The sequence below is a fragment of the Dipodomys ordii genome, unplaced genomic scaffold, assembly GCF_000151885.1.
Source record: "Dipodomys ordii isolate 6190 unplaced genomic scaffold, Dord_2.0 Scaffold107, whole genome shotgun sequence".
NCBI classification, from domain to species: domain Eukaryota; kingdom Metazoa; phylum Chordata; class Mammalia; order Rodentia; family Heteromyidae; genus Dipodomys; species Dipodomys ordii.
The window spans coordinates 1,932,227-1,959,903 of record NW_012267323.1 but is presented as its reverse complement, the minus strand read 5'-3'; the positions used below and the strand labels follow the sequence as shown (position 1 = coordinate 1,959,903).

The following is a 27,677-nucleotide window of genomic DNA, read 5'->3' as shown; positions in this document are numbered from 1 at the left end:
CTGATCATCCCTCATTCCTGATCCCCCATCTCCCCTCCCCCCATCCCCTGTGCCCCCATACCCTCTGATACCCCACCTCCTGTACCCCTGATCCCCCTGCACCCCTAATTTCTCTGCCCCCTGTGGTCCTGATCATTCCCTCCCCCCACCCCACCCCAATGTTCCCGGTCCTGGCTTCCACCTGCTCCAACCAGGGGCTCTGGGCTGACCTAGAAATCATGTTCACCTTGGAACTCCTGACAGGCCTTTCTTTCTTTCTTTCTTTTTCTTTTCTTTTCTTTTTTCTGTCAGTCGTGGGTCTTGAACTCTGGGCCTGGGTGCTGTCCCTCAGCTCTTCAGCTCAAGGCAAGCGCTCAACCACTGGAGCCATAACTCCATTCCAACTTTGTTGTTGTTGTAATTTAGTGGAGATAAGAGTCTGTCTAGGCTGGCTTTGAACCAGGATCCTCCTTCAGATCTCAGCTTCCTGAGTAGCTAGGAGGAACGGGGAGTTTGTGAGATTACCCCCTCCCTATCTCCTCCTGGGGTTGGCCTTCTACAAAGCAGTTGAGGAAGAAGACAAGAAAAAGAAAAAGCAGTTCTGGCCTGGCCACCCTGTAACTCCTCACTCTGAGTTAGCATTTGGGTCCCAGAGGGACTGGGCTCTGTCTTTGACACCTGGAAAATGTACGTCCTAGCATTGTAGGGGTGTGTGTGTGTGTGTGTGTGTGTGTGTGTGTGAACATCACTCCAGCTCTTGACCTGGCTGGGTGGGAGAGGGGTATCCCGTGCCCATAAGGACATAGATGAATCCCATCCCTTCCCCTTTCCTCCCCCCTCCCCCCCACCCCGGCCTCAGAATCATCAATGCAGAGAAGTCAGAGTTCAATGAGGACCAAGCTTCCTGTGGCAAGCTGTGCATTCGGCGCTGTGAGTTGGAGTCAGAAGACCAAGAATGGCTGATGCTGTGCCCAGAGGAGGTGAATCGAACCTGATGCCCTTTCTCTTTCTCTTTCCCTCTCCCTCCCTCTTTCTTTTTCGTTTTTGTCAACTGTGGGGCTTGAACTCTGGGCCTGGGCGCTGTCCCTCAGCTCTTCTGCTCAAGGCTAGTGCTTTACCACTTGAGCCACAAGCCACTTCCGGTTTTCTGAGTGGTTCATTGGAGATAAGAGTCTCACGGACTTTCTTGCCTGGACTGGCTTTGATTCTCAGATCTCAGCCTCCTGAGTAGCTAGGATGACAGGCGTGAGCCACCACGGCTGGTGTGAAGATAGGTTTAAAGCTGAACATGGAGTTCTTCTTGTGCAGCTCCTGACTGGTCATTACTGGGCACTGTTTGATGGGCATGGCGGCCCTGCAGCTGCCATTCTGGCTGCCAACACCCTACATTCCTGCCTGCGCCGGCAGCTGGAGGCGGTGGTTGAAGGTCTGCTGACTCCTCAGCCACCCATGCATCTTAGCGGCCGCTGCGTCTGCCCCAGTGACCCCCAGTTTGTGGAGGAGAAGGGGATCAGGGCAGAAGATTTGGTGATCGGGGCTCTGGAGAGCGCTTTCCAGGAATGTGTGAGTATGGTACCCCCACTACTCCTTCCTCCAGTGATCTGAGGAAGCAGATCATTCCCTCCCCCCCCCCGTTTTTTTTTTTTTTTTTGCTTGTCCTTGGGCTTGAACTTGGGGCCTGGAACCTTTTTGTTTTTGTCAGTCATGGGGCTTGAACTCTGGGCCTGAGCGCTGTCTCTGAGCTCTTCAGCTCTACCACTTGAGCCACAGCACCACTTCCGGTTTTCTGGTGGTTCATTAGAGATCAAGAGTCTCATTTTCCTGCTGGGGCTGGCTTTGAACCTCGATCCTTAGACCTCAGCCTCCTGAGTAGCTAGGATGACAGGCATGAGTCACCAGCACCAGGCAAGGGGAAGGGCTCCTTTGCTCAAGGCTAGAGCACTCTACCACTGGAGCCACAACCACTTCCCGTTTCCTGGTGGTTTGTTGGAGATAAGAGTCTCTGGGACTTTCCTTCCCCGGGCTGGCTTTGAACTGTGATCTTCTGATCTCAGTCTCCTGAGTAGCTAGGATGACAGGTGTGAGCCACCAATGCCAGGCCGGACCTGTCACCCCAATCAGTGGCTTGGGACTGGGGAAGCAAAATTGGATTGGTTGGATCATTATTAGCCATCACTATCATCCTTTACTTCTCCCTATGAGCTAAATGCTCCCGATCTACATCCTTCCATTCACTGAGCATGCTTTAGCTCTTGGTTGCAGGGAGGGGACTTGGGAAGCTGGTTTCTCTTCCTCTGCTTTGAGTAGCACTTCCTGTCTAGGTTTCTGGGTCGTGGCTGGGTCTGCAGGCAGGCTTGCTGCAGGAAATCTATAGGTTGGGGATGGGAGGCAGTGGTGTGTGGTGTGGTATGGGCAGCTGACATGGCCTTGTTTTGCTCCAGGATGAGGTGATCGGAAGGGAGCTGGAGGTCTCAGGTCAGGTGGGCGGCTGCACGGCCCTGGTGGCTGTATCTCTACAGGGAAAGCTGTATGTGGCCAATGCTGGGGACAGCAGGTGAGTGAACCCATGGAGGGTGGACAGGGTGTGTGTGTGGGGGGAGGGAGGAAGTCAGGCAGTGGTGAAGGGTCCCAGAAGCAGTGGGGAACTAGGAAAAGATGGTTAAACGGTGGAATTAGAAATGGGAAATGTGTCAGGTGCCCGTGGCTCACGCCTGCCATCCTAACTACTTACACGGGAGGCTGAGATCTGAGGATGCTGGTTCAAAGCCACCCTGGGCAAGAAAACTGGTGAGACTCTTTTTTTGAGGGTCAGTTGTGGGGCTTGAACTCAGGGCCTGGACGGTGTCCCTGAGCTCTTTTGCTCAAGGCTACGCGCTCTACCATTTGAGTCACAGATCTACTTCCGGTTTTAAAGTGGTTCAGTGGAGATAAGAGTCTCATGGGGATTTTTCTGCCCAGGCTGGCTTTGAACTGTGATCCTCAGATCTCAGCCTCCCTGAGTAGCTAGGATGACTGGTGTGAGTCATCGATGCCCGGCAGTCGTGGAGGGTTTTGAGCAGGGGATCAGCACTGCTAGAAGAGGCTCTTGGTGGTTGGAATGGCTGGCGGAAGAGTAGCCATGGTTTTAGGAGTTTGCCCCATCTCCTCCCTCCTTCCCTTCAATCCTATCTAGGGCCATCTTGGTAAGGAAGGATGAGGTCCGGCCCCTGAGCTTTGAGTTCACTCCTGAGACCGAACGGCAGAGGATCCAGCAGCTGGTAGGATCTCTTAGGGGGAGACCATTGGGCTCTTCAACTCCTAGAATCCAGGACCATAAGAGACCCTTCCCACCCCCCTTGCCAAGGAGGAACCTGACCTGAGCATCGTCCTTCTACTTTAGGCCTTGGTCTACCCTGAGCTTCTGGCTGGTGAATTTACCCGCCTGGAGTTCCCACGGCGGTTGAAAGGCGATGACTTAGGGCAGAAGGTTTTGTTCAGAGATCACCACATGAGTGGGTGGTGAGTGAGACAGGATCGGGGTGGGGGGGGGGTTGGACAGGGTGGGGACGGAGAGGACCCACAGCTGGGCTTGGAGCGATCCTCTTCAACTTGGGCTGATCTTGCCATTTACTTTTGTATTTCTGGCCGGTGGTGGGGCTTGAACTCTGGGGCCTGGGTGCTCTCTAGCTCAAGGCGAGCGCTCTACCCCTTGAGCCACGGTGCCACTTCTGGCTTTTGCTGCTTATGTGGTGCTGAGGAATCGAACCCAGGGCCTCATGCATGCTGGATAAGCACTCTACCACTGAGCCACCTTCCCAGCACCCCCCTGTGTTTACTTTTGATAGGAGCTATAAGCGTGTGGAGAAAGCCGATCTCAAGTACCCACTGATTCACGGGCAGGGTAGGCAGGTAAGTCCCTGGACTCCCAAGAATGACTTAGCAGTGTCAAGGGCTGGCAGTCTTGGAACCATCCATCCACTGGTCCCCTTCCCTCGCCATCAGGCAAGGTTACTGGGAACGCTGGCTGTCTCCCGAGGTCTCGGAGACCATCAGCTTAGAGTCCTGGACACAAACATCCAGCTGAAGCCCTTCTTGCTCTCCATCCCACAGGTAAGGAGAGATGGAGAAGGCCCCAAGGTGGTCCACCTGCTCAGAATCTACAAGCTTGGGGAGGGGAGCAAAAAGGGGATTCTCAGGTTTCACTTTGCAGGTGACCGTGCTGGATATGGACCAGCTGGCCTTGCAGGAGGAGGATGTGGTTGTCATGGCAACCGACGGGCTCTGGGATGTCCTGTCCAATGAGCAGGTGGCACGGCTGGTCCGGAGCTTTCTCCCCGGGAATCGTGAAGATCCACACAGGTATTGCAGCTGCTGGGGGTTGATGCCAGCAACAAATATCAAAGCATCATATAGCTGGGTGCTGGTGGCTCATGTCTGTAACTCTACTCTGAGGATCGTGGTTTAAAGTCAGCCTTTTCCGTGAAACTCTTAATCTCCAACGAACCACCAGAAAACCGGATGTGGTGCTATGGCTCAAGTGGTAGAGCGCTTGCCTTGAGCTGAAGAGCTCAGGGGCAGTGCCCAGGCCGAGTTCAAGCCCCACGACCAACCAAAAAAATAAAAGTAGAGTACTAGCTTTGAGCAAGCGTTCAGGGACAACTTCCAGGCCCTGAGTTCAAACCCCGTGACCACCACCACTACCACCGTCAGCAGAAAGATCCAGATATCCTTGGGGTTTAGATTGATTTCTGTAAACCTAGCCTGTGGTCTCCCCGTCTATTGCTCGCTGGGCCTGTAATGGGGAGTGCATTTTGGGGGAACTTTCCCCGAAGTGTCCAGCTGCGTACATCTGCAGGATGGTCTTTGCAGGTTCTCGGAGTTGGCCCAAAAGCTGATCCTGAGCACACAGGGGACAGACGGCAGTGCTCCAGAAGAGGTGTCCCATGATGACATCTCTGTGTTCGTGATTCCCTTACACAGCCAGAGCCAAGGGGGCCGTGGCCCATGAGGATGCAGACTTCTGTGTTCCAGAACTTCTCCACGGCCGGCCACAGACACATTCTGTTGTTGGCTTCCACCTCAGCTCTCCTGGGGGTACAAGTCAGAAATGGAAGAGCAGGAACAGTCTAAGCCTCTTCTCTGGTCGAGGAGAGACTCTTATTTTTGCCCGTCCTGGGGCTTGAACTCGGGGCCTGGGCACTGTCCCTGAGCTTCTTTGGCTCAAAGTGAGCGCTCTACCACTTGAGCCACAGCACCACTTCCGGATTAAATAGTTTCCTGGAGTATAAGAGTCTCACAGTTTCCTGCTCCAGCTGGCTTGGAACTATGTGATCCTCAGCTCTCAGCCTCCTGAGTAGCTAGGATGACAGGTGTGAGCCACATAGCCATCTTGAAGGCAGCTCCTGAGAACCAGTTCCAATCCTGCTCTCCCACAGGATAGAGCACAGGCCCTAGTGAAAAGCTGTGGGGAACAAAGAGAGGCACTTCTAGTTGGTGGGTATGGAGTGCTCACCTTGTCTCTAGCCTGGCCGTGTAGCTCCATGCTTCTCCCTAGCCCAGCCCTCCCCATTGTCTATTAAAAAAAAAAGGTCTGCCCTGCAGAAGAGCTCGTGTGAACTGTGACTTGCTTGTACAACATGGCTTAAGGTGCTAGCTGCTATTTCTTGTGGCTTTCCAGTGGATTCTTCTTAGCTTCTCTTCAAGATGCTGGCAATGTGGCTTAGTGGTAGAGTGCTTGCCTAGCATGTGTGAAGCCCTGGGTTCGAGTCCACTGTACCCCATAAAACAGAAAAAGCCAAAAGTGAAGTGGTGCTGTGGCTCAAGTGGTAAGAGTGCTAGCCTTGAGCCAAAGCAGCTCTGAGTTCAAGGCCCAGGACTGGCAAAAACAGTAACAACAAAAACTATAGATTTAGCTGGCGACAAGCTAGGTCTGTAGCTCTAGAAGTGGTGGATTACAAGATACCTTCACAACCTCAGCTTTATCCGACTGTCCCTTACTCCTAGTTTACAGTTGCGGTAAGCAGGCACTGGTAGCTCCAATGCACCACCAAAAAGCTGCAAGTGAGCCAGATGCTGGTGGCTCGCGCCTGTAATCCTAGCCGCTCAAGAGGTTGAGATCTGAGGATCATGGTTCAAACCAGCCTGGGCAGGAACGTCTGTGAGACTTGTATCTCCAATGAACCACCAGAAAACCGGAAGTGACACTGTGGCTCAAGAGATAGATCGCTCGCCTTGAGCTGAAGAGCTCAGGGACAGCCCCCTGGCCCAGAGTTCAAGCCCCAAGGACCCTCCCCACCCCCTCACAAAATTGAGGTGAATTTTCCCAGCTTAACTCAGCCATCAGCTGTAGTCAGGAAGATCTACCAGAGCTGACGGTGAGAATTGTCATCTGAGAGGTTCTCAGAACTACCCGCCCTGCTCCTTCATCTTATTTGCTGTAACCTGTCCAGGGAAGACAGAAAAATGATACCACCTCGTCCTTGCTTTTCACATAGCTGGGATTCAGACTAGAATGTGTGGTCTGAACCTGTCTCCAGCTGAGCCCTGTCGGTCCCCTGAGCCTGTGGGTGAGGCTTGAGTGCTACCCTACCAGGCTGAAGTGTGACTTCCTTCCTCAGCAAGCCCTCCCCGCCTCCCTGAGAGAAGCGTGGGCACTTCCTGTGCGGGCCTCTTAACCCACAGCAAGTGCTGAGCCAGCTCACCCCCACAGCCTGTCCGTCCGTCCATCTAGTCCTGCTCCTCACATGAAGCCCAGGGAAGTACAGACAGCCAAAGAGGGGTACAAAAGTGGTCACACAGGCCACATGTCACTCAGGAGAAGCAAGGACTGTGGCTCTCTCCTGCCAGGCTTCTGTGTGTGCGCCAGTCCTGGAGCTTGAACTCAGGGCCTGGGTGCTACCCTGAGCTTTTGTGCTCAAAGCTAGCGCTCTTATTAACCATTTGAGCCACAGCTCCACTTCTGGCTTTTGGTGGCTAACTGGAGATGCATCTCATAGACTTTCCTGCCTGGGCTGGCTTTGAACCACAAGCCTCAGATCTCAGCCTCCTCAATTGCTAGAAAGGCGTGAGCCACTGGTGACTGGCGATCCTGTCAGAGCTGATGGGGCTTCTTTTTCTTGAGTAGAGGGAGTCATCGTTTCCCAGTGTCACCATTAGTCTTAGCGACACTCTAGTGACAGATCCAAGGTTTTTGGGGCTTGGCTGGGCTGAAGTGGGAAACAGCTCCTGCAGCTTTGAGAATGTTGAAGGAGAGAATAGCAGGCTCCAGGAAATTACCAACTCACTCCTTAGCCAGGCAATGAATTACCATCCAACTGGCTAGACCATTCTTCTTGCCCTCCATAAGACCCAGATGCCAGTGGCTCACACCTGTCATCCTAGCTACTCAGGAGGCTGAGTTCTGAGGTTCCTGGTTCAAAGCCAGCCCAGGCAGGAAAATCCGTGAAACTCTTATCTCCAATAAACCGGAAGTAGCACTGTGGGAAAAAAAAAGTTGCCAATCTGATCACTGTTTCTACCTAGGACGACAGAGGGAGACCTGTAGGAGCTAGAACCTTCGGCAGCGCCCCCTCTCCCTCCTGCCCCCTGCAACCAGGCAAACAAGGCTAGAGAAACTCAATGGAAGAGGCTACAGCCGTAACGTTCTGTTTAAGACCGATAACATGGGGGAAAAAAGTTTATATGTTTTAAGTACAAAAAGGACATAAAATTGTATGTACAGTAGAATAACAACTATGTAAACACACCCCAAATCTATGCACAGAAATGTCTAGAGAAACATTTAACATCAACAGATTTAACATAATATGTGAGTCGCCCACGATTCTGTAATTCTCTCAAATTTTCCTTAGTAAGCAATAATTATGATTACAACAGGGAATCACTTAAAAAAGAAAAAAAAAATTAAAAGGAGGAAAAGAAAATACCCCACTGGAGAGCTGGGAGTGTAGGTCACATGGTAGGGCACTTGCCTAGCAAGTGCCAAGGTCCTGGGTTCAATTCACACTACCCTAAAAAACAAAAAAAGAGGGTAAGGGAAGGGGAAAAACCAAAAAAAACCCCACTGGAGTTGGGCATGATAGTGAATGCCTAAGATTGTACAATTGGAAAAGTGAGGCCAGCCTGAACCTACATTGTGAGACCTTGCCTACACACACACACACACACACACTTACTTGCACATGCGTGCACACACGGTACCCCACCACATACATCAAAGCAGTGGCTACCCACGCCTCACTTCTAGCTCGTCTCCCCAAGGCTAGAGCTCTGCAGTTTTCAGGGCTTGTTGGTGGTGGCATGTTTTCTGAAGACATGGCACCTCAGATTTTGGACACAGAGGAAGTCAGATACGAATTGTTTTCTTTCTTGATGCTGGGTAAAGTCAAGTCTTTTCTCTGAAAAGACTCAGAAGCATTGATGCCCTACGCCCCTCCACACCGGGAGAGGTACAAGCCTCCTACCGTGCGGGCACCACACCGTACCATACAGCAGATTCTTGTCTGCTGTAACACAGGTGTCTGTCTCTTGTCTTTTCAGCGTGAATAACAAGTAAAAAAATAATTGCTTTTTTTTTTTAAAAAAAAAAAGAAGAAAAAAAGAAAAAAGTGCTAGTGATTCATAGCCTGTGATTGCTGCTGAACAGCAGCAGTCACGGCTGGACTGACTCCTGGCAGCTGCGTACCGCAGGGTGATTTATACATAACCTTGTTGGGCCTCAGTTTCTCCATGTGCAGGGGAATGCTAACCCCAGAAATGTTTGGGTGGGAACTTAAGTCACTGACTCTGCCGTGGCTCTCTGCCACCTGGGCCTTTCTCAGAAGCAAGCAAGCAAGAGAGCACGAAAGACCAAGCAGCTAATGGGAGTAACCTATTCAATTGGCAAAGAAGCTTCGGACAAATGAAGAACACTGGTTCTAGCACCCTGTCCCCAAATGTGGCAAGCTAGGCACGGAAGCCATGCAAAAGTGACAGACACACACACACAGGTGCAGACAGCATAACCAGGTGAAAAAGAGACTAATACTGTAGAGAGGGCCCCAAAGTGTGGGTTGAGGCACACACGGGGTCAACCCTTCACTTAGCTGCCAAGGGAAACAGCAAACACTAGAAGGTTTGCTTCATCAAGTCTCCCAAAGGGAAAAGAGGAGGGGGGAGGAAGGACTAACACTGGTGGCAAACACTTTAAGCAAGGGTGCAGGCCTCCCTCCTTGAGCTGGATTCCAAAACTATACACGAGAGAGAAGAGAAGATGCCTGCACAAGTATATTTAAGTGGAGGTGCGCACGCTGTGCTAAAATACAAACAATGCAAAGGTCATATATAAAAAGGCTAAATAGAACATATAACACAGGCCTAGAGCCAGCTCGTTGGAGGGGAGCTGGGAGATCGTTCTGGGGTGTCATCTGCAAACTATGTACACAGTTGGTGGTAGGCAGGGGAGGCGGCATCATTGTAAACAACACAGACTCGTTCCACAACACTGGCCCACTGGGAGTGGGATGCACCGCAGGAACCAAGCTGGGCTCCTGCCCCGCCGCTTCTGTACAAAGCATGTGCAGCAGGCACCCAAAAGGACGATGGGCTTAGATGGGTGTGGAGGACTGTCTAGCCCTTGGAACTCACCTGTCTGTCACTTGACCTACCCTACACCAGAGCCTGAGGCCTGACCAGATCCCCCACCCTCACAGATCTAACTTGCACCACACCATGCTTCCTTCGCTTCTCCTGTGCCTTCCTCAGACCCCCGACGCCCGTGAAGACTTCACTTCTGGAAATGTTTGGCACCTAAGAAACACGATGGCTGTGGAGTAATGCCACGAATACAAAAGGAGACCCCAGTAACAACACATGCAGGGTGAGGGCAAGGGCACAGAGCGCCCCTGGCATCTCAAAACCACAACGGAGGCTTCCCATGCATTTATCAGGGGAGAGGAAGGATGTGCAGAACGGACCCCCATCCCCGGCTCCTCGGCAGCAATTACATTCAAAGTTCCAGGCGCCCAACAGCCCGTGACCTAGCCGTGAGTGTGCTCGGCCCGCCGGAGGAGCCGGAGGCGGTGCTGGCTGGAGAGGCCGCGTCCCAATTCAGTCTTCAGCACCAGGGTCCATCTGGAGAAGCTCAGCAAAGTCGCAGTTTTTGTGTCAGATACAGCACATCCGTGGGAAGGCATGGTGGAAAGATGGTTTCCGGCAGGGGCAGACGATCCCATCCGCGTCAGCTCAGTCCCCTCTGAGTTTTTCCTGCCAGCACCCTCACAGTACACAAACAGCCAGGTGGCCTTGGGGTCAGTCATCAATGGTGGGCAACCAGAAGGCCTAGGGAGGAGATCAGAAAGAAAAGCTCAAGCAACCAAGCCTCGCCTCGCCGTGGGCTTGGTTCTCCAACCCAAGGTGGTGGCATTCAACCCCCAATACTGGCAGACTTAGGGCTGGTGCCCCTCCCTCTTTTCCCATCCATCTGAGTCCTACAGAGACGGAAGTGCTCCCTTCCTGTGAGAAGCAGCAGCTTCTGCCTCCTCCCAACCTTCGCTGTCCATCCTGTACCATCCACAGTAGCCCCGTCTTGAGTGCTATTTGGGAGCTGTGGCGTGGAAGGGGAGAGTTTGGCATGGCAGAAGCACGGGGTGGCGGTGGGTGGGGGGTGGCTACAGAGAACCTACCAAAGCAAACAACACCCTGAGTTCAAACCCCAGTTCCAATTCAGTGTAAAACAGGAACGGAAGACTTTAAGGTTGCAGTTGTTAAAAAACCACTTCAGAGTACTTTATAAAGCAAAGAAGAAGCTGGGTGCGGGTGGCTCAATGCCGGTAAGGCAGGCTACTTCGGAAGTTAAGAGCTAAGGATCACGGTTCACAGTCAGCACGAGCAGGAAGTCTGGGAGGCTCTTAGCTCCACCGGAAAACCGACGTGGTGCTGTGACTCAAAGTGGTAGAGCACTAGCCTTAAGCAAAAAAGCTCAGAGACAGCATCCAAGACTTGAGTTCAAGCCCCATGACGGACCCCCCTCCCCCAAATCAAACCAAACCAAACCAGGAGAAGCACGCTGTAGTCTCTTAGGAGCTCAGGGGTAACCCTGTATATCACAGGCCAAGTAGAGATTCCTTCGACAAGGTGTAGCGCAGGGAAGCTAGTAAAGAGTCACGAATGTGGCGCTTGGACCCATGTGCAAAGCCACCTGCTAGCTCTGCGGAGGCACCCACTGAGGGGACCCAAGTGCACAAGACCCTGCTCACATACCATGTTGGAACATGCGCTGGCAAAGGTCATGAACTTCGGGTTGAACTGCAAACAGGTAATGGGGCCTGTGTGTTTGCCATCCAATACAGCTACTTTTATGCCACTCTCTCCATTCCACACGTGGATCTTGCCATCTTCAGAACCTAAAGAGAATGATTGTGGACATGTATTACTAACTCAAAGACAGGAGAGAGAGACACATAGGGATCAGGTCTAGAAAAAGATTGCCCATCTTTAGGATTAGCCCTCAGCAGGAATGAGAAGCAGGAGAGTGAAGGGAGGACATTTTTGGAGTTGATGTTTTTTTGGTTGGTCGTGGGGGTTGAACTGAGGGCCTGGGCACTGTTTCTGTACTCTTTGCTCAAGGTGAGCGCTCTACCACTTTGAGCCACAGCGCCACTTCTGGTTTTCTGGTGGTTTGTTGGAGGTAAGAGTCTCATGGACTCCTGCCTGGGCTGGCTTTGACTGCAATCCTCAGATCTCAGCCTCCTGATTAGTTAGGATGACAGGGCTTAAGAATTGATCTTGACTCTGATTATTTGTTCTGGGACAAACAAGTAATTGCTTCAGTCTCCATCTCTCTCTAAGACAGGATCTCATTATTTAGCCCAGGCCAGTCCCACACTTTATCCATTTTTGTCTCTCAAAGTGCTGGGATTATAGGAGAATCCTTACAGGTCATCTCCCATCCAACTACTTTTCTAAGCCACAAAAGGGCTTACCAGTGCCACAGCCAACTGAAGGTGGAGTCACACCAACAAGTTAGTAATGCTAACAAGGCAGTGCTTTTATTTTACTTTTTTTTTTGTTGGTTGTGGGGCTTAAACTCTGGGCCTGGGTGCTGTCCCTCAGCTCTTCAGCTCAAGGCAAGTGCTCTACCACTTGAGCCATAGAACTGGTTCCTTTTATTTTTTAAATTCAGATTTTTTTATTGGGCTCTATGATGGAAAGAAAGCATAAAGTTCAGTTCCAATGCTAGAATTGTTGGGGACTTCTACGAACGGCTAGGAACTGGAGAGTGCAAGGGCAGTGCTGTTAGAGATGAATTCTAATATTTGCCCAGGCAAGACCCAAGTTACTATCAGTTTTTGTTTGTTTTTTTTTGGTCAGTTGTGGGGCTTGAACTCTGGGCCTGGGTGCTGTCCCTGAAATCTCCAGCTCAAGGTGAGCGCTCTACTGCTTGAGCCACAGCGCCACTTCAAGTTTTCTAGTGGTTTATTGGAGTCTCACAGACTTTCCTGCACAGGTTTGAACCATGATCCTTAGATCTCAGCCTCCTGAGTAGCTAGGACTACAGGCATGAGCCACCAGCGCCCAGCTCCAGTTAATATCAGTTCTGCATCATGGATCATTAAAGCTGCTCACCGATCATGATGAACTGGGAGTCTGGAGTAAACGAAGCTTCCAGCGTGACAGCTTTGCTGTTGGCATAACCCTAAAACGAAACAAGAGTTCTCTGGTTGTTACAAGGCACTAATAAAGACAACGGCTTAGGAACTCCAATCCAGTACACACATCATCTTTCTTTTACACGAAAGCCCTTCTGTTCCTGAGATGTTGTGAATATGGCTGTCACCTTTTATATTCTACTCCTAACTCCATATTCAAAGGGGCAAGAAAAAGACTATTAGGATCAATTTCTAAAGGAAATAAGCTCACGTGCAGGAAGAAAAGGCAAACCTATGTCCTAAGTAAGTGAAGGTTGACGGTTGCTCTTTCCCCATCCAGCTAATCACCCCATCCTCAGTGCAGAAGGACCAGCTATCCTCAAGGCCAGGTGCTCACCCCAAACGTGTGCATCACCACACCCTTGAACGCATCGATGAGGCGAATGAAGCTGCCATTGGTGGAGATGAGTATGAGTTTGCCATCATTGCTGAATTTAAGCCCTGTCCATTCACAAGTCCGATCATACTGCATCTTAAAGGTCGCAAACGGTCCCTGCAAATGATAAAAGACAGCAGTCCCCATCCCCCGACCAAGACACATGAATAATAAGAGATGCCAAAGAACTATTGCTAGAGCACAAGCATTATTTTATCCCTTTAGATGCCTTCTTGAGGGAGAAAGCAAAGGATGAAACACTGCACTGCCATTCTCTAGTATCTACCACATACATTACTATCTCTACTGGGGGAGGAGGGGAGGCTCTTAAATACCCACCCACACTTAAAATGACCATGACATCAAGACAGCTCAAATTCAGTTACCTTATCAAAAGAACGAAGATCATAAAGTTTGACCATTTCAGAGTTGACACCTGCAGCAAAAATTAACCCTTCTGGATCGAAAGAACAAACTGGCTTGCCCTGTAGATGCATGAGACCCTAGAGAAAGGAAGGAAGAAGTGAATGAATGCAGCGTTCACCACTGCACAACGAAAAGCAACAAAGTGATATGAACTGATACCCAGACTACCCACAGAACAGAAAAAGCAAACAAAAAGAGGTTATCGGCAACTAAGGAAATAGGACAAGGAGATCTGTTGTGGACACTATTTCTTAGAGGGAAGGGTACAGGTAGTATGATAGAGGGGGTGAAATTGACTGCAATACAAGGTAAACTTGTGGAGATGTAGCAATGTAATCCTCATGATAAAATTATATGTGAAGCAATATAAAAAAAATCCATGGGGTGGGCCATGGGGGAGGGGAGAACTCACTAATGAATTCACTGTATAACCTACAAAATTAACAACAGGGAGGAAATGGGTAGGTTGGCAGGGATGGGTGAAAATGTTGAAAGGGTGAGAATGTTGAAAGGGGCGATACTGATGATCGAGATGAGTTGCATTCATAAATTGCTTTGTTGAATGGCAATTCCCTATACAACTACTTAAAGAAAAAACTCACTAGATGAAGCTTAAAAAAACAAAAACAAAAACAAAACAAACACCACATGGCTGATTTCTGATCAACTCTTAATAGCACCAAATCCCCTGAGACCGGTAGGGAGAACTCAAAGGTGCGACCCTGTACCACTTGATAAATGCAATCTACACTGGACTGGGGTATCTGTTTACTAACTGGGGGCCTACCAAGAAGAGATGGATATGTTAAGAGAACTCTGGGACCTCAGAATAGAAGCACTGCTTCCTCCTTTCCTCCAGAGGGCAAATAAATAATGTCTTCCACAGAAAATGCTGAGAAAGTACAACTATGAGGTAGTATTACCTGGCAGTTAGGAGACCGGAGATCCCAGAGTCGGATGGTCTTATCAAGAGACCCAGAAATGAAAGTGTCATCCACAGGTGACATGGACAAGGCCACCACCCTGCAATGCAGCAAGATAAACAGGAGGTGAAGTAAAATGTGAGCAAAAACTAGAGGTGAACTCAAAGCCAACTCTGCCTTATCTACATACACCTGTTCTCCCCAAACTGCCTTCTAGGGAACATGCACCACCATATCTAGGATAATCAAGGGCAACTTAGAAACCTTAGTATAAAAAAAAATCTATGAGCCGGGCACCAGTGGCTCATGTCTGTCATCCTAGCTACTCAGGAGGCTGAGATCTGAGGATCGCGGTTCAAAGCCAGCCTGGGCAGGAAAGTCCGTGAGACTATCTCTAATAAACCACTAGAAAACCAGAAGTGGCGCTGTGGCTCAAGCGATAAAGCACTCGCCTTGAACTGAAGAGTGCAGGGACAGCGCCCAAGCCCAGAGTTCAAGCCCAGTGACTGAAAAAAAAAGTGGAAGCTGTGGCTCAAGTGGTAGAGAACTCGCCTTGAGCTGAAGAGCTATGGGACAGCGCCCAGGCCCAGAGCTCAGGTCCCATCACCAGCAAATATCTATGGGGGGCTGGGAAGGTGGCTTAGTGGTACCAATGCTTGCCTAGCATGAAGCTGTGGGCTCAATTCTTCAGTTCCACATACACAGAAAAGACCAGAAGTGGCACTGTGGCTCAGTGGTAGAATACTAGCCTTGAGCAAAAGCAGTTCAGGGACAGTGCCCAGGCCCTGAGTTCAAGCCCCAGGACTGGCAATAAGAAAAAAAAAACCAAAAAACCAAAAAACACCCTTTTAGTTCTTTATGGGCTGGGAAGATGGCTCAGTGGTAGAGTGCTCGCCTAGCATGCATGAGGCCCTGGGTTCGATTCCTTAGTACCACATACACAGAAAAGGCCAGAAGTGGCACTTGGCTCAAGTGGTAGAGTGCTAGCCTTGAGCAAAAGCAGCTCAGGGATAGTGCCCAGGCCCTGAGTTCAAGCCCCAGGACTGGGAAAAAAAAAAAAAAAAGGAATGAAGTACTGAATCATGTGACAATATGGATGAGCCTTGGAAACATACTAAGTAACAAAAAAGGATACATAATATTCAATTCCACTTATACAAATATTTAGAATAGACACATCTATAGAGACAAAAAGTAAATTAGCTAGGGGAGGGAGAGGGCACTGCCAGTGGGAAAAGGGTTTTTCTTTGGGGAATGAACATATTATGAAATTGTTTTAGTTTTTGTCAGTTGTGGGGCTTGAACTTTGGGCCTAAGCGCTATCCTTGTGCTCTTCAGCTCAAGGCTAGTGCTGTACCACTTGAACTACAGCATCACTTCTGGTTTTCTGGTGGTTTATTGGAGATTAAGAGTTCCACGGACCTTCCTGCCTGGGCTGGCTTTGAACTGCGGCCCTCAGATCTCAGCCTCTTGAGTAGCTACAATTACAGGCGAGCCACTGGCACCAGGTTTGGAATTGGTTTTGAAGGGTGTGAACTGATGAATTAGTCAAAGAAATAAATGAGAGACAAAGGAAAAATCCCCTTCAAAGTAAAGATTCCTAGCCCAAAGATCAGAAGATTCGAACAGCCTCAGGGAAGAACAGAAACGTTCAAGACCAAAGGGGCATACTTTCACTGACTCCTGACTTCTCAGCAGCCACAATGCCTTTGAAAAAATGATTGCAGACCTAAATTTCTGTGCAAGGTTAATTTAACATTTAAACTTATCATTCAGAAACATTTTATGAGCTACCATGGTGGCTTAAGCCTATATTCCTGGCTATTTGGGAGGTAGAATTCTGGGGTCAGGAAATATTGTGATTTGAACAATCTGGGTAATTAAAGTTCATCAGAGGGCTGGGAAGGTGGCTCAGTGGTAGAGCGCTTGCCTTGCATGCTCGAGGCCCTGGGTTCGATTCCTCAGCACCACATAAGCAAAAAGGAAAAAGCCGGAAGTGGCGCTGTGGCTCAAGTGGTAGAGCGCTAGCCTTGAGCTAAAGAGCTGAGGGACAGCGCCCAGGCCCAGAGTTCAGGCCCCACGACTGGACCCAAAAAAAAAAAAAAAGTTCATCAGAGTCTATTTTGACAAATGGCTGGGTATGGTTGCACTTGCCTGTCACCCTGTAACTCTGGAAGGTACAAGTAGATTATAGTCTAAGTAGTCTCAGACACAAACTGAGAACCCACCCCATAAAAAATAACCATCTCGGGCTGGGAAGGTGGCTCAGTGGTAGAGTGCTTGCCTTGCATGCATGAGGCCCTGGGTTCGATTCCTCAGCACCCCATAAGCAGAGTAACCCGGAAGTGGCTCTGTGGCTCAAGTGGTAGAGCTCTAGCCTTGAGTTGAAGAGCTGAGGGACAGCGCCCAAGCCCAGAGTTCAGGCCCCATGATGGACAAAAAAAAAACAAAAACAAAAAAACAAACAACAAAACCCCCCAACCAACCAAACAAACATCTCCCAACAGACTAGCTGACTGGCTAAAATAGTAAGTAGAATGCCTGTTTAGCAAGAGGGAGGCTGTGGAATGACTTCAAGATGTCCAAACCCTGTTGCTGTAATTAACATAACTAGAAGAAACACTCCCAAGCTGGAGGCTTGGAGGGGAATGAGTAACTATGTCAGGGTCTTCCTTGGTTGATACAAAACATGAGGTTGAAAAAATATTCAAGGATGGCTTGGAAAAAGCTTCTTGAAGTAGTGTCAGGGTAGGAGGAGAAGGAAAGATTTAGAAGGGTAGATTCTTGCTTATTTGGGGATAAGGGAATACTATTATTACCTAAAATGTTAGTCAAGTTAAAGTGTGTATTAAAAAAATATTTTTTTTTTTGGTGCCAGTCCAAGAGCTTGAACTCAGGGTCTGGGTGCTATCTCAGAGTTTTATGCAAGGCTAGTGCTCTATCACTTGGACCACAGCTCTACTTTTGGCTTTTTTTTTTGGGGGGGGGAGGGGGGTGTTGTTAGCTAATTAGAGGTAAGTCTCATGGGCTTTCATGCCTGAGCTAGCTTTGAACCATGATCCTCAGATCACAACCTCCTGAGTAGCTAGGATTACAGGCATGAACAATCTGTGCCTAGCCTTATTCATATCTTAACAGAGATGTGAGTTATCTCTCAAGTCCTGTCCCTCCTTCCACAATGCCAATAAATTACGAGTTGACAGTTATGAAGGATTAATAAGACAGAGACAAAGGCCAAACAAATAGCAGCAAGAAAGTAGCTTGAGTTCATTAATAAAGTCTCTCCTCTTCTATTTTACATTAACTCAAAAGGATAAAGTAATTCCACATTTAGGCTTACCTTTTGCTATGTCCTGGAAAGTATCTGATATACTTGTTGTCATGTAAGGACAAGTAACGTATGGTATCTGTAAGAAGACAAATAAAACCGGATGATAATGGACTATTTAAATAGAATTTGCATCTTCATTTTGAAAAGGCAAGGTGGAGAACCAAGCAAAGTATTGGTGAGTAACAGTCCTCCTAGGTGAAATGTGGTATGTGGACTCATAGAACTTAAAAACAGACTTCTAAGTAGACGGCACATAGGGCATTCACATTACTGGTTAGGGGGTCAAAGGATGTATCTCAGGGGTGGAGCCTTAACTAACATGTGTAATGGCCCTGCATTTAATCCCAGAATCACAGGTTCACCACCAATCTTTGTCTGGTTCATGAATTACGATTCCAATGTAATTTGCTCTGAAAATATACCTTGGCCAGGAAAAACAATCCAATATTTTAGAGACTTGGATCACTAAAAGGGTCCACAGAACGAACAACAAACCTTACAGAAAAACATCAGAGGGCTGGGGATGTGGCTTAGTAGTAGAGGGCATGCATGAAGCCCTGGGTTCCATTCTTAAGTACTACATAGACAGAAAAAGCCAAAGGGGCGCTGTGGCTCAAGTGGTAGAGTGCTAGCCTTGAGTTGAAGAGCTGAGGGACAGCGCCCAGGCCCAGAGTTCAAGTCCCACAACTGACAAGATTCTGATTCTGACAGGTGCCTCTGGCTCATTCCTATAATTCTAGCTACTCAGGAAGCTGAGATCCGAGTACTGTTTCAGTTCATAGCCAACCTGAGCAGATAAAGTTCATGAGACCCTTAACTCCAATTTGCTACTAAAAAGCTGGAAGCCGAGCTGTGGCTGAAATGGTAGCGCACCAGCCTTGAGAGAAAAATCTAAGAGAAAAGCTCAGGTTCTGAGTTCAAGACCGACTACTGGCACAAAACAAAAACCGGTGACGAGGGAATGAAGTACCATGAAGAACAAACTGGAGGGCTGGAGACGTAGAGGAAAAAGTATAGAAAAAAACATTATGAAGTGGTTCACTGAGGTGTGTTCTAGTCAGAGGGCCAGGGTCCTAGGAGGGGACAAGGGTCATTCCTGTTCTGTAACTAACATCTACAAGTCTCTCAAGCGACAAGCACAAAGTATGTGTGGATAATCTGGTACTGGAGAACGACTCACCTGCCCTAAGAAGGAAAGACTTCCTCCCATTACCTGCATTCCCAGGGATGAGCAGGGCTTCACCATCCTCTCTGCCCCACTTGGTAGCTGGCGCGCTGTTCCTGGCAAGGCAGTGGCCTGTACAGTTATCTCCTGTACCGGGTGGTATTATAGACCCTCAAACTGTACAAACTACTACCTCAGCCTGGAATCAGGCAAAAGGAAACGGAGCACTGGAAGAACTCTTCAGGATGCACTTGAGATGCAGCAAAGCTGCAAGGGCCACGCGTATGCCACACATGTGCCTCATCGTGTACCACATTTCAGAATCCTCATTTTATTGCTCAGAAAAGCAGCCCAATAGAAGACATATACCAGTCATTTAGATGAGCATATACATGTCTGTCCTTACCACCCTGATGTTTTATAATCTTGTCCAGAAACATTAACCACACTGTTTCCTTCTGAAATACATGCTTAATTAGAAATGATACACTTTAACTAAAACTCAAGTACAGCATAGGTAGAAAAGTCTTATTGAAAGAGAAAAGTGCTAGGTGCAGTGGCTCATGCCTATAATCCCAACTACCCATGAGGCAGATAACAAAAGGATCACAGTTCACAGCATAGTCTGGACAAAAAAAAAAAAAAGAGATCCCATATGAATGAATAAGCCTGGCATGGTGAATGCACCTATGTTTCCTATGTGGGAGGCCTTAAGTAGGAGGATCACAGTCAGAGGCTGGCTAAATGCAAAAATTGTAAGGCCAACCAGGCACTGGTATCTTACGCCTGTAATCCTAGCTACTCAGGAGGCTGAGATCTGAGGATCTTGGTTCAAAAGCCAGTCCGGGCAGGAAAGTCCATGAGACTCTTATCTCCAATTAACCACCAGAAAACTGGAAGTGATGCTGTGGCTCAAGTGTAGAGTGCCTGCCTTGAGCTGAAGAACTGAGGGACAGCGCTCAGGCCCAGAGTTCAAGCCCCTGACTGACAAAAACAAAAACAAACAAAAAAATCCCCAAAACAGTAAGGAAGGCCCTACCTGAAAAATATCCAAAGCAAAAAACAGGAACATGGCTCAAGTGTTAACAGTGCCTGCCTATCAAGCATGAGGTCCTGAGCTCAAAATGCCAGTACTGGAAAAAACAAACAAATCCCCTAACCTATAGTTAGGTGGGATGCAAAGTAAACAGCAGTAACTTTTGAAAAATGACATTAGAAATAGCCTGCTATAAAAAAGTGAAACAATGGGCTGGGAAGGTGGCTCAGTGGTAGAGCGCTTGCCTTGCATGCCTAAGGCCCTGGGTTTGATTCCTCAGCGCCACATAAGCAAAAAGAAAAAAGTGAAAGTGGCGCTGTGGCTCAAGCGGTAGAGTGCTCGCCTTGAGCTGAAGAGCTGAGGGACAGCGCCCAGGCCCATAGTTCAAGCCCCACGACCGACCAAAAAAAAAAAAAAAAGTGAAACGATAGGCCAGCAAGTCTTAAAAAAAATCCAAAATATGTGAAATAAGTTAAGTGTTACAGCTCAATTATCAAGAGAATATGCTAACTTAGAAGGATTTAACCCAGGGGGAAAAGCAGGTAAAAAGACACTATTTATTACAGAAAGACACACATTTTTAACTTTAATAATAAGCCTTTGTTTTTCAAAGGCTGCATTTAGTTTATTTATCGACTGGCAGTCCAGGGGTCTGAACTCAGGTCTGTGTGCTGTCAGCACTTTCACTCAATTACCACTTGGGCGGCTTCTCCACTTCAGGCTTTTTTTTTTTTGGGTGGCTGGAGAGAAGCGATTCATGAATTTTCCCTGGCTGGCTTTGAACTGCGATCCTTAGATCTCAGCTTCCCAAGTAGAAAGGATTACAGGCATGAGCTACCAGTACCTAGTAGGGTTTCTCTTCTTAATTTTGTATGTAGTCCTGGCTAGCCTAGACCTCCTGATATTCCTCAGGCTCTGGAATGGCAGAGTAATTTGGATCAAATACACATTATTTTGAATGGGGAGGTCCAATAGCTTACCACTTACTGTGTCTAGTATTCTTCCCTTCTATTTGTAAAAATATTCTTTCAAGTTTCAAAAGCAAAAATCAAGTATAGCTTCTTCCTCCCTCCCCACTCCCCACTGTGAACTGAGATTTTTTTCCACACTTAGTTTTGAGCCTTTCAAAAGTACTAGTGGCTGGCTTCCAGCATTCCTTCAGGTTTAACAATGTTAATTTCTACATCATAGGAAAATATTTAAAGTAACTATAACTGAAACAGAAGTAGTTACAAAGATCCCACGAACAATTTGAGAAACCACAATTCAGAACTATTTAACAATGACCATAAGCTAAAATGAGTGTCTTGCTTACCATCTATTTTGTTAGAGCTGTAAACAACTGTGTTTGCTGCATGCGTGTATCTGATGAGGTCTACGCCATATTTCTTACTGTACAGGGTTCTCTTTGGTCTGGTAAGACAGAAAAAAAAATCACAATCATTCACAAAACTCTGAGATGTGACATATAAACAACAGCACTTGAATAATGTGGCAGTAGTGATGATTCTTGGTATCCTAACATTTGAAAGATACCGAACTTATTCTAAAAGAAATTCAATCAATGGGCTGGGAATGTGGCTTAGTGGTAGAGTGCTTGCCTAGCATGTATGAAGCCCTGGGTTTGACTTCTCAGTACCACATACACAGAAAAAGCCAAAAATGGTACTGTAGCTCAAGTGGTAGAGTGCTAGCCTTGAGCAAAAGAAGCTCAGGCCCCAGGACTAGCCCCCCCCCAAAAAAGAAAATTCAATCAACCAAGGGGTGTAGTAACCCCTATATCCTAACTATTCAGGAGGCTGAAGTAGGAGGATTGCTTAAGCCCAGGAGGTAAGAGTCAGCCTGCATAACACCTGGAAACTATTTTTAAAAGGAAACACCAACAATCAGGTATAACCACCATCTAAATAATAAACAAATTTGGGCTGGGAATGTGGCTTAGTGATAGAGTGCTTGCCTAGCATGTATGAAGCCCTGGGTTCCATTCCTCAGTACCACAGAAAGAGAAAAAGCCAGTAGTGGCAAAACCCAAGGCCAAGGTTATGAAGAAGTAAAATGCCAGGGGTTGATTTACTTTCTACTATAATGTTCATTCAGTTTCTACTGTAATGTTCAAAAATAAGCTTCAAGGAAAGGAAACTGTCTATTCGAGAATAAAATTGTATGTGGCAATATGTAACAACACATGTCATAGCCTATGAAGAGGAATATGAAAATACCTCAAGCACAGTCATTTTTCTTAAGGCATTACTGTAGAAAGCTCTTTCTTTGGGGAAGGCCATTATCTGTCATAACTTAAGCCAATTGCAAATAGTTTGCCTTCTTAAAAGAATCCGATCGTGCAGGTCCATAACACTAGCTGAGCCCTTTTAGAAGTTAACGACTAGAAAACGTGTAGTGTAAAACTACACATTTCCAACCCACTCGTGAAATGATTTTCTCTACAGAACTTTGAAGATCAAGATCAAAGAAATCTAAGGGGGAAAAAAAAAACCTGATCAAGAAGCTACTCTGGAGGCTAAAATCAGAGGACCACAGTTCCAAGCCAAGCTGAGCAGACAAATCTTGTGACTCTACAACTAACCATCAAAAAGTTTGAAGTGGCTGGGTACTGATACGTAATGCTTGTAATCTTAGCTACTCAGGATGCTGAGATCAGAAGGATTACGGTTCAAAGCCAGCCAGGTGGGACTGTCCGTGAAACTCTTATCTCCAACAAACCACCAGAAAACCAAAAGTAGCACTGTGGCTCAAGAGGTAGAGCGTTTGCCTTGAGCTGAAGAGCTGAGGGACAGTGCCCAGGCCCAGAGTTCAAACCCCACTACTGACAAAACAAAACAAAACAAAAAGTTGGAAGCGGAGGTGTGGATCAAGTGGCCAAGTACCAGCTTTGAGCAAAACAAAAAACTAAGTAAGAGTGTGAGGCCCAAGCTCTACTCCCAGCACCAAAACAAAACAAAACAAACACCCAAGTAGGGGAGCAGGGCAATATACACCTGCAATCTTAGCACTCTACGGTTGAAGTAGGAGGATCCTGAGTTCAAGGCCAGTATGGGCTATGTAAGGAGCTCCTGTCCCAAAAAGCCCAAACAAAGCAAATCCCAAACATCTGGGAAAAACTGGATCTTAGTGCAGAAAGTAATAAAACAAGAAAGACTTTAACCTCTAAACAAAACAAACACTAACCTAAGATTTGCTCCTTGTAAAAGTAATCTATGCAGGCACCAGTGGCTCACACCTGTCAATCACAGCTATCTATTCAAGAGGCTGAGATCTGAGGATATCAGTTCAAAGCCAGCCTGGGCAGGAATGTCTGTGAGACTCTAATCTCCAATTACCAAAATGCTGGAAGTAGATCTGGCTCAAATGGTAGAACACTAGTCTTTTTTTTTTTTCTTTTTGCCAGTCCTAGGGTTTGAACTCGGCCTAGACACTGTTCCCTGAACTTCTTTTGCTCAAGGCTAGCACTCTACCACTTGAGCCACAATGCCATGTCCGGCTTTTTCTGTGTATGTGGTACTGAGGAATCGAACCCAGGGCTTCATGCCTGCTAGACAAGCACTCTACCACTAGGCCACATTCCCAGCCCCTAGAGCAATATAGTCTTTGAGAGTACAAAAGCACAGAGACAATGCCCAGGTTGTGAGTTCAAGCTAAAGACAGACACAAAAGAAAAAAAGAAATCCATTACCTTGTTTCACTTTTTAGTTTGAAACTTTTTTTTTTTGGGTCAGTCATGGGGCTTGAACTCTGGGCTTGGGAGCTGTCCTTGAGCTATTCAGCTCAAGACGAGAGCTCTACCACTTAAGCCAAGTGCCCCTTCCAGTATTCTGGGATTTCATTGGAGGTAAGAATCTTATGGACTTTCTTGTCTGGGCTGGCTTTGAACTGCAATTCTCAGATCTCAGCCTCCAGAGTAGCTAGGGTACAGGCCTGAGCCACCAGCACCTGCCTCAGAAAACAAGATCTTAATGTATTATATCTAATGTCAAAGGGATTTACAAAGTCTATCAACAATAGCTTTTCAGGTATCGTTATTGTTCCTTCTCAAGCTGTCTGGGCTAATGTCATCATACCACTTCAACTATGCCTTCAGCATTGCTTTTTGTGGGTTATTTCATTGGAGATGGAGACTAGTAAACTTTTCTACCTGGGTTGGTCTTGAAGCCTAACCCTCCTGAGCTCAGCTTCCTGAGTAACTAGGATTACAGGTGTAAAGCCACAGGTGCTCAATTAAAACCAACCATTTCATTTTCCTCCCCAATCCTAACATTAATATCAGTTCATAATTGTATTGTGCCTTCCAAGGAAATATTTTCTTCTAACACTGTTTGTTCCAGACAAGTGGTATAAAGTTTTTTGTTCGTCGTTATCTGGTAAAATTTTTTAGGCCTAAAAAAAATTATTTTTTGGGCTGGAGGCTTAGTAGAATACCAGCCTAGCAGAACCCAAGTTCTTTTTTTTCAAAGGAGTTCTTTGAAACACCAACACTTTATCCAGTCCCCCTCACCCCCCAAAAAAAGGCATGCGCACGCACGCACGCACACACACACACACACACACACTACAGTTAGATATACTACCCCTAACCTCTAGACCCTTCAAATAAAGACATGCATGTCTACCCTCAGGTTTTGGGGAAGGTTCTGTTCCATGCATGAACTCTACACATCGCAAACACACCAGCTTCAAATTACTTCTGGCTCCAAAACTCCACAATCACACAACCCTACCCCCGCTTCATTTTGCAGCACTTACTCCCTCTTTCATTCCAAACAGATCCAAGACAGACATGGACAGAAATCCATCTACTAAAGAAACTACACTGCCTCAACTAAGCATCTGTCTAGCTAATGCTTCCCTCTCTCCCCCAGGGCCACCAAAGCCTTACTTCCTTATACCACCGCGGGCAGAGACACAGCCAGTGACATAATACTTTCTCATAGCCTCAGTGGGGGAAACAACTGGGGAGGATATTATAGCTCAGTCCAAAGCAGTGTTACTAAGGACCATCAAATCCACAAATGAATACAAAAGTTCCAAAGGGGAGTTCAAAAAAATCAGTTTTAAAAAAAAGGCAAAAGGAGGGTTGGGAAGGTGGCTCAGTGGTAGAGCGCTTGCCTTGCATGCCTGAGGCCCTGGGTTCGATTCCTCAGCACCACATAGGCAAAAAGAAAAAAGCCGGAAGTGGCACTGTGGCTCAAGTGGTAGAGCGCTAGCCTTGAGCTGAAGAGCTGAGGGACAGTGCCCAGGCTGAGTTCAGGCCTTAAGACTGACAAAAAAAAAAAAAAAAAAAGGCAAAAGAAACATAGAAAAAGTAGAGAAAAATCCAAGAACACAAAAAGATGTGGAATAAAGCTATAAAATGAAGTATCCACTAAATACATCAAACACCCTCTGCTTGGGAAAACTGGTTGAAGGGAAGCAAAATTTAAACTAGTTTTCTGCTCCAAAGCAAAGCCACCATTTGCTAGGCATCTGGTGGTTCATGCCTGTAATCCTAGCTACTCAGAAGGCTGAGACATGAGGATCATGGTTCAAAGCCAGCCCGGGCAAGGAAAGTCCTGGAGAATCTTATCTCCAATAAACCACCAGAAGAAAAACAGAAGTGGCGCTGTGGCTCAAGTGGTCAAGCCCCTTGCTTCACCATTTACTTGAAGCAAGCTCATAGTGGTGAGGGCAGCCTGACAAGACCCCCAAATGTATGGGAAAGACCAAGTGCCCCGTTTATAAGATACTGCAAAGTAACAGGGGTGTAAGTGGTTCTACAAGTGCACACAACTTTCATGGTCAGATTCAGAAATTCTGAGGATTTCTGGTAAATCACATAAGCTGCTGGTAGTTATTATTATTATTATTTTTTGGGTCCAGTTGTGGGGCCTGAACTCTGGGCCTGGGCGCTGTCCCTCAGCTCTTCAGCTCAGGCTAGTGCTCTACCACTTGAGCCACAGCACCACTTCTGGCTTTTTTCTTTTTGCTTATGTGGTGCTGAGGAATCGAACCTAGGTCCTCATGCATGCAAGGCAAGCGCTCTACCACTGAGCCACCTTCCCAAGCCTGCTGGTAGTATTTTTGAGACAAGGTCTTTAAAACTTACCCTCTTGCCTCTGCCTCCAAGATTAGAGGCATGGATCACCATGCTTGGTTAAACTCATTAAAGGGGAACCCCCCCCCAACTGTACATCCCCTATGATGTATTTTCTTTTGTTTTAAAGTGAGCTCACACTCAGGTCAGAGGGAAAGTCAAGTCTGCTTGCATTGGGCAAGGGAAAGTTTAGGAATGTTTATTTAAAAGTTCAGTAGGGGTTGGGAATGTGGCTTGGTGGTAGGATACTTGCCTAGCATGCATGAAGCCCTGTGTGATTCCTCAATACCATATAAACAGAAAAAGTCAAAAGTGGCACTGTGGCTCAAGTGGTAGAGTGCTTGCCTTGAGCAAAAGAAGCTATGGACAGTACCGAGGCCCTCAGTTCAAGATACAGGACTGGAAAAAAAAGTTCACTATAAGGGCTGGGAATGTGGCTTAGTGGTAGAGTGCTTGCCTAGTATGCACGAAGCCCTGGGTTTGATTTCTAAGTACCACATACACAGAAAAAGCTAGAAATGGCTAGCCTTGAGCAACAGAATCTACAGCCAGGTGCTTGGAGGCTGAGATTTGAGCATGGAGCTTCCAAAGCCAACCTGCACAAGAAAGTCTGTGAAGATTCTCACGTCCAATTAATGACCAAAAAGCTAGAAGTGGAGGTGTGGCTCAAGTGGTGGAGTACTAGCTTTGTGCAAAATAGCGTTGGGACAGAGCCCAGAGTTCAAGCCTCAGGACCCACACCCACACTACACACACAGTTCGCAATCAACGTTAAGAGTCGCGTCTCAAAATATTGAACCGGTAATTAAAGACCAAGGAGTGAGGATGGAGGGGGAGTTCACAGGGTCTCAAGGACTACAGAGTGACAGCTAAGGATCACAACTCGAGCTGGTGCGAGGAGCAGAAAAAGCAAAATAAGGCCGCTCGGGGAAGCTGAGGGGCAGTGGGACGGGCGAGGTGCCAGGTCTCAATCGAGGTCACCGCAGGAGAGAGAGGAGGTGGGGGGGGGAAGGGAGGGAGGCAGAGAGAAACCGACGCGGTGGCGGCGGAGCGAGAGAACAGCCTCTTCCAGTACTGCGTGGAACTCGGGGAGGCGATCTGTAACCCCCTGACAAGCTTAAAGGAGCAGCAGGAAGAAGAAAAAGAAAAAAGCCAGAGAGGCTTAGGAGACCCCGATGTGAAGTGTGTGTGTGTGTGTGGTGTGCAAACTGACAGGGCCTTCTAAAGGTCAAGGTCAAGGTGGGGCAGGGCCAGCATGGCAGAAATGCCCTGAAGGGGTGGGGCTGGGGGGGGAGTGTAGAAATCCAAGCCCAACAAAAATCTGGTCTGTCACCGGGCTGACGACCGTCATTATTTTAAAAAGCACCCCCCCCAAAAAAAAGGGGGTGTGGGGGGTGTTCCCTCCAGATTTGTCTGCAAGGGAAAAGGCTGAGGGGGGGGGGAATCAAGTGCAAATATACATAAATAAATACACCGACTCACACTCGTACCTATGTATGCGTGTGTGTGTGTATCTGTGTGTATGTGTATATGTGTCTGTGTGTGTGTAGGCCGTGGCGGGAGTCTGGAGAGCGCGGGAAGCTGAGGCTGGGGGCGGGAGAGGGGGGGGAGGAAGAAGGGAAGGATGCATGCGAGTGGAGTTTTATCTTGTGGGGGGGGGAGGAGGAGGAGGAACCCCAGGGCTTAGGCTA

The 27,677-nt window shown here is 47.7% G+C and overlaps 2 protein-coding genes across 2 annotated transcripts in view; one reads left to right on the top strand and one right to left on the bottom strand.

Annotated features, from left to right (window-relative positions):
* The first annotated feature begins 838 nt into the window (after positions 1 to 838).
* Ppm1m (protein phosphatase, Mg2+/Mn2+ dependent, 1M) lies at positions 839 to 5,153 on the top strand. Its single transcript, XM_013028261.1, has 9 exons — positions 839 to 959; positions 1,288 to 1,542; positions 2,421 to 2,533; positions 3,152 to 3,236; positions 3,359 to 3,477; positions 3,804 to 3,867; positions 3,961 to 4,068; positions 4,169 to 4,317; positions 4,828 to 5,153. The coding sequence occupies exons 1-9, from the start codon at positions 942 to 944 to the stop codon at positions 4,964 to 4,966; spliced, it is 1,050 nt and encodes a 349-aa protein (XP_012883715.1). The 5' UTR covers positions 839 to 941; the 3' UTR covers positions 4,967 to 5,153.
* Positions 5,154 to 7,599: 2,446 nt separating this feature from the next.
* Wdr82 (WD repeat domain 82) overlaps positions 7,600 to 27,677 on the bottom strand; it is a 30,854-nt gene continuing 10,776 nt past the window's right edge. The window contains exons 3-10 of the mRNA XM_013028044.1: positions 21,217 to 21,314; positions 17,710 to 17,776; positions 14,370 to 14,469; positions 13,407 to 13,523; positions 12,982 to 13,137; positions 12,562 to 12,631; positions 11,197 to 11,339; positions 7,600 to 10,275 (exon numbers count right to left, since the gene is read on the bottom strand). Of these exons, the coding sequence (XP_012883498.1) occupies positions 10,246 to 10,275; positions 11,197 to 11,339; positions 12,562 to 12,631; positions 12,982 to 13,137; positions 13,407 to 13,523; positions 14,370 to 14,469; positions 17,710 to 17,776; positions 21,217 to 21,314 (781 nt within the window). The 3' untranslated portion in view covers positions 7,600 to 10,245. The remainder of the gene's footprint in view (positions 10,276 to 11,196; positions 11,340 to 12,561; positions 12,632 to 12,981; positions 13,138 to 13,406; positions 13,524 to 14,369; positions 14,470 to 17,709; positions 17,777 to 21,216; positions 21,315 to 27,677) is intronic.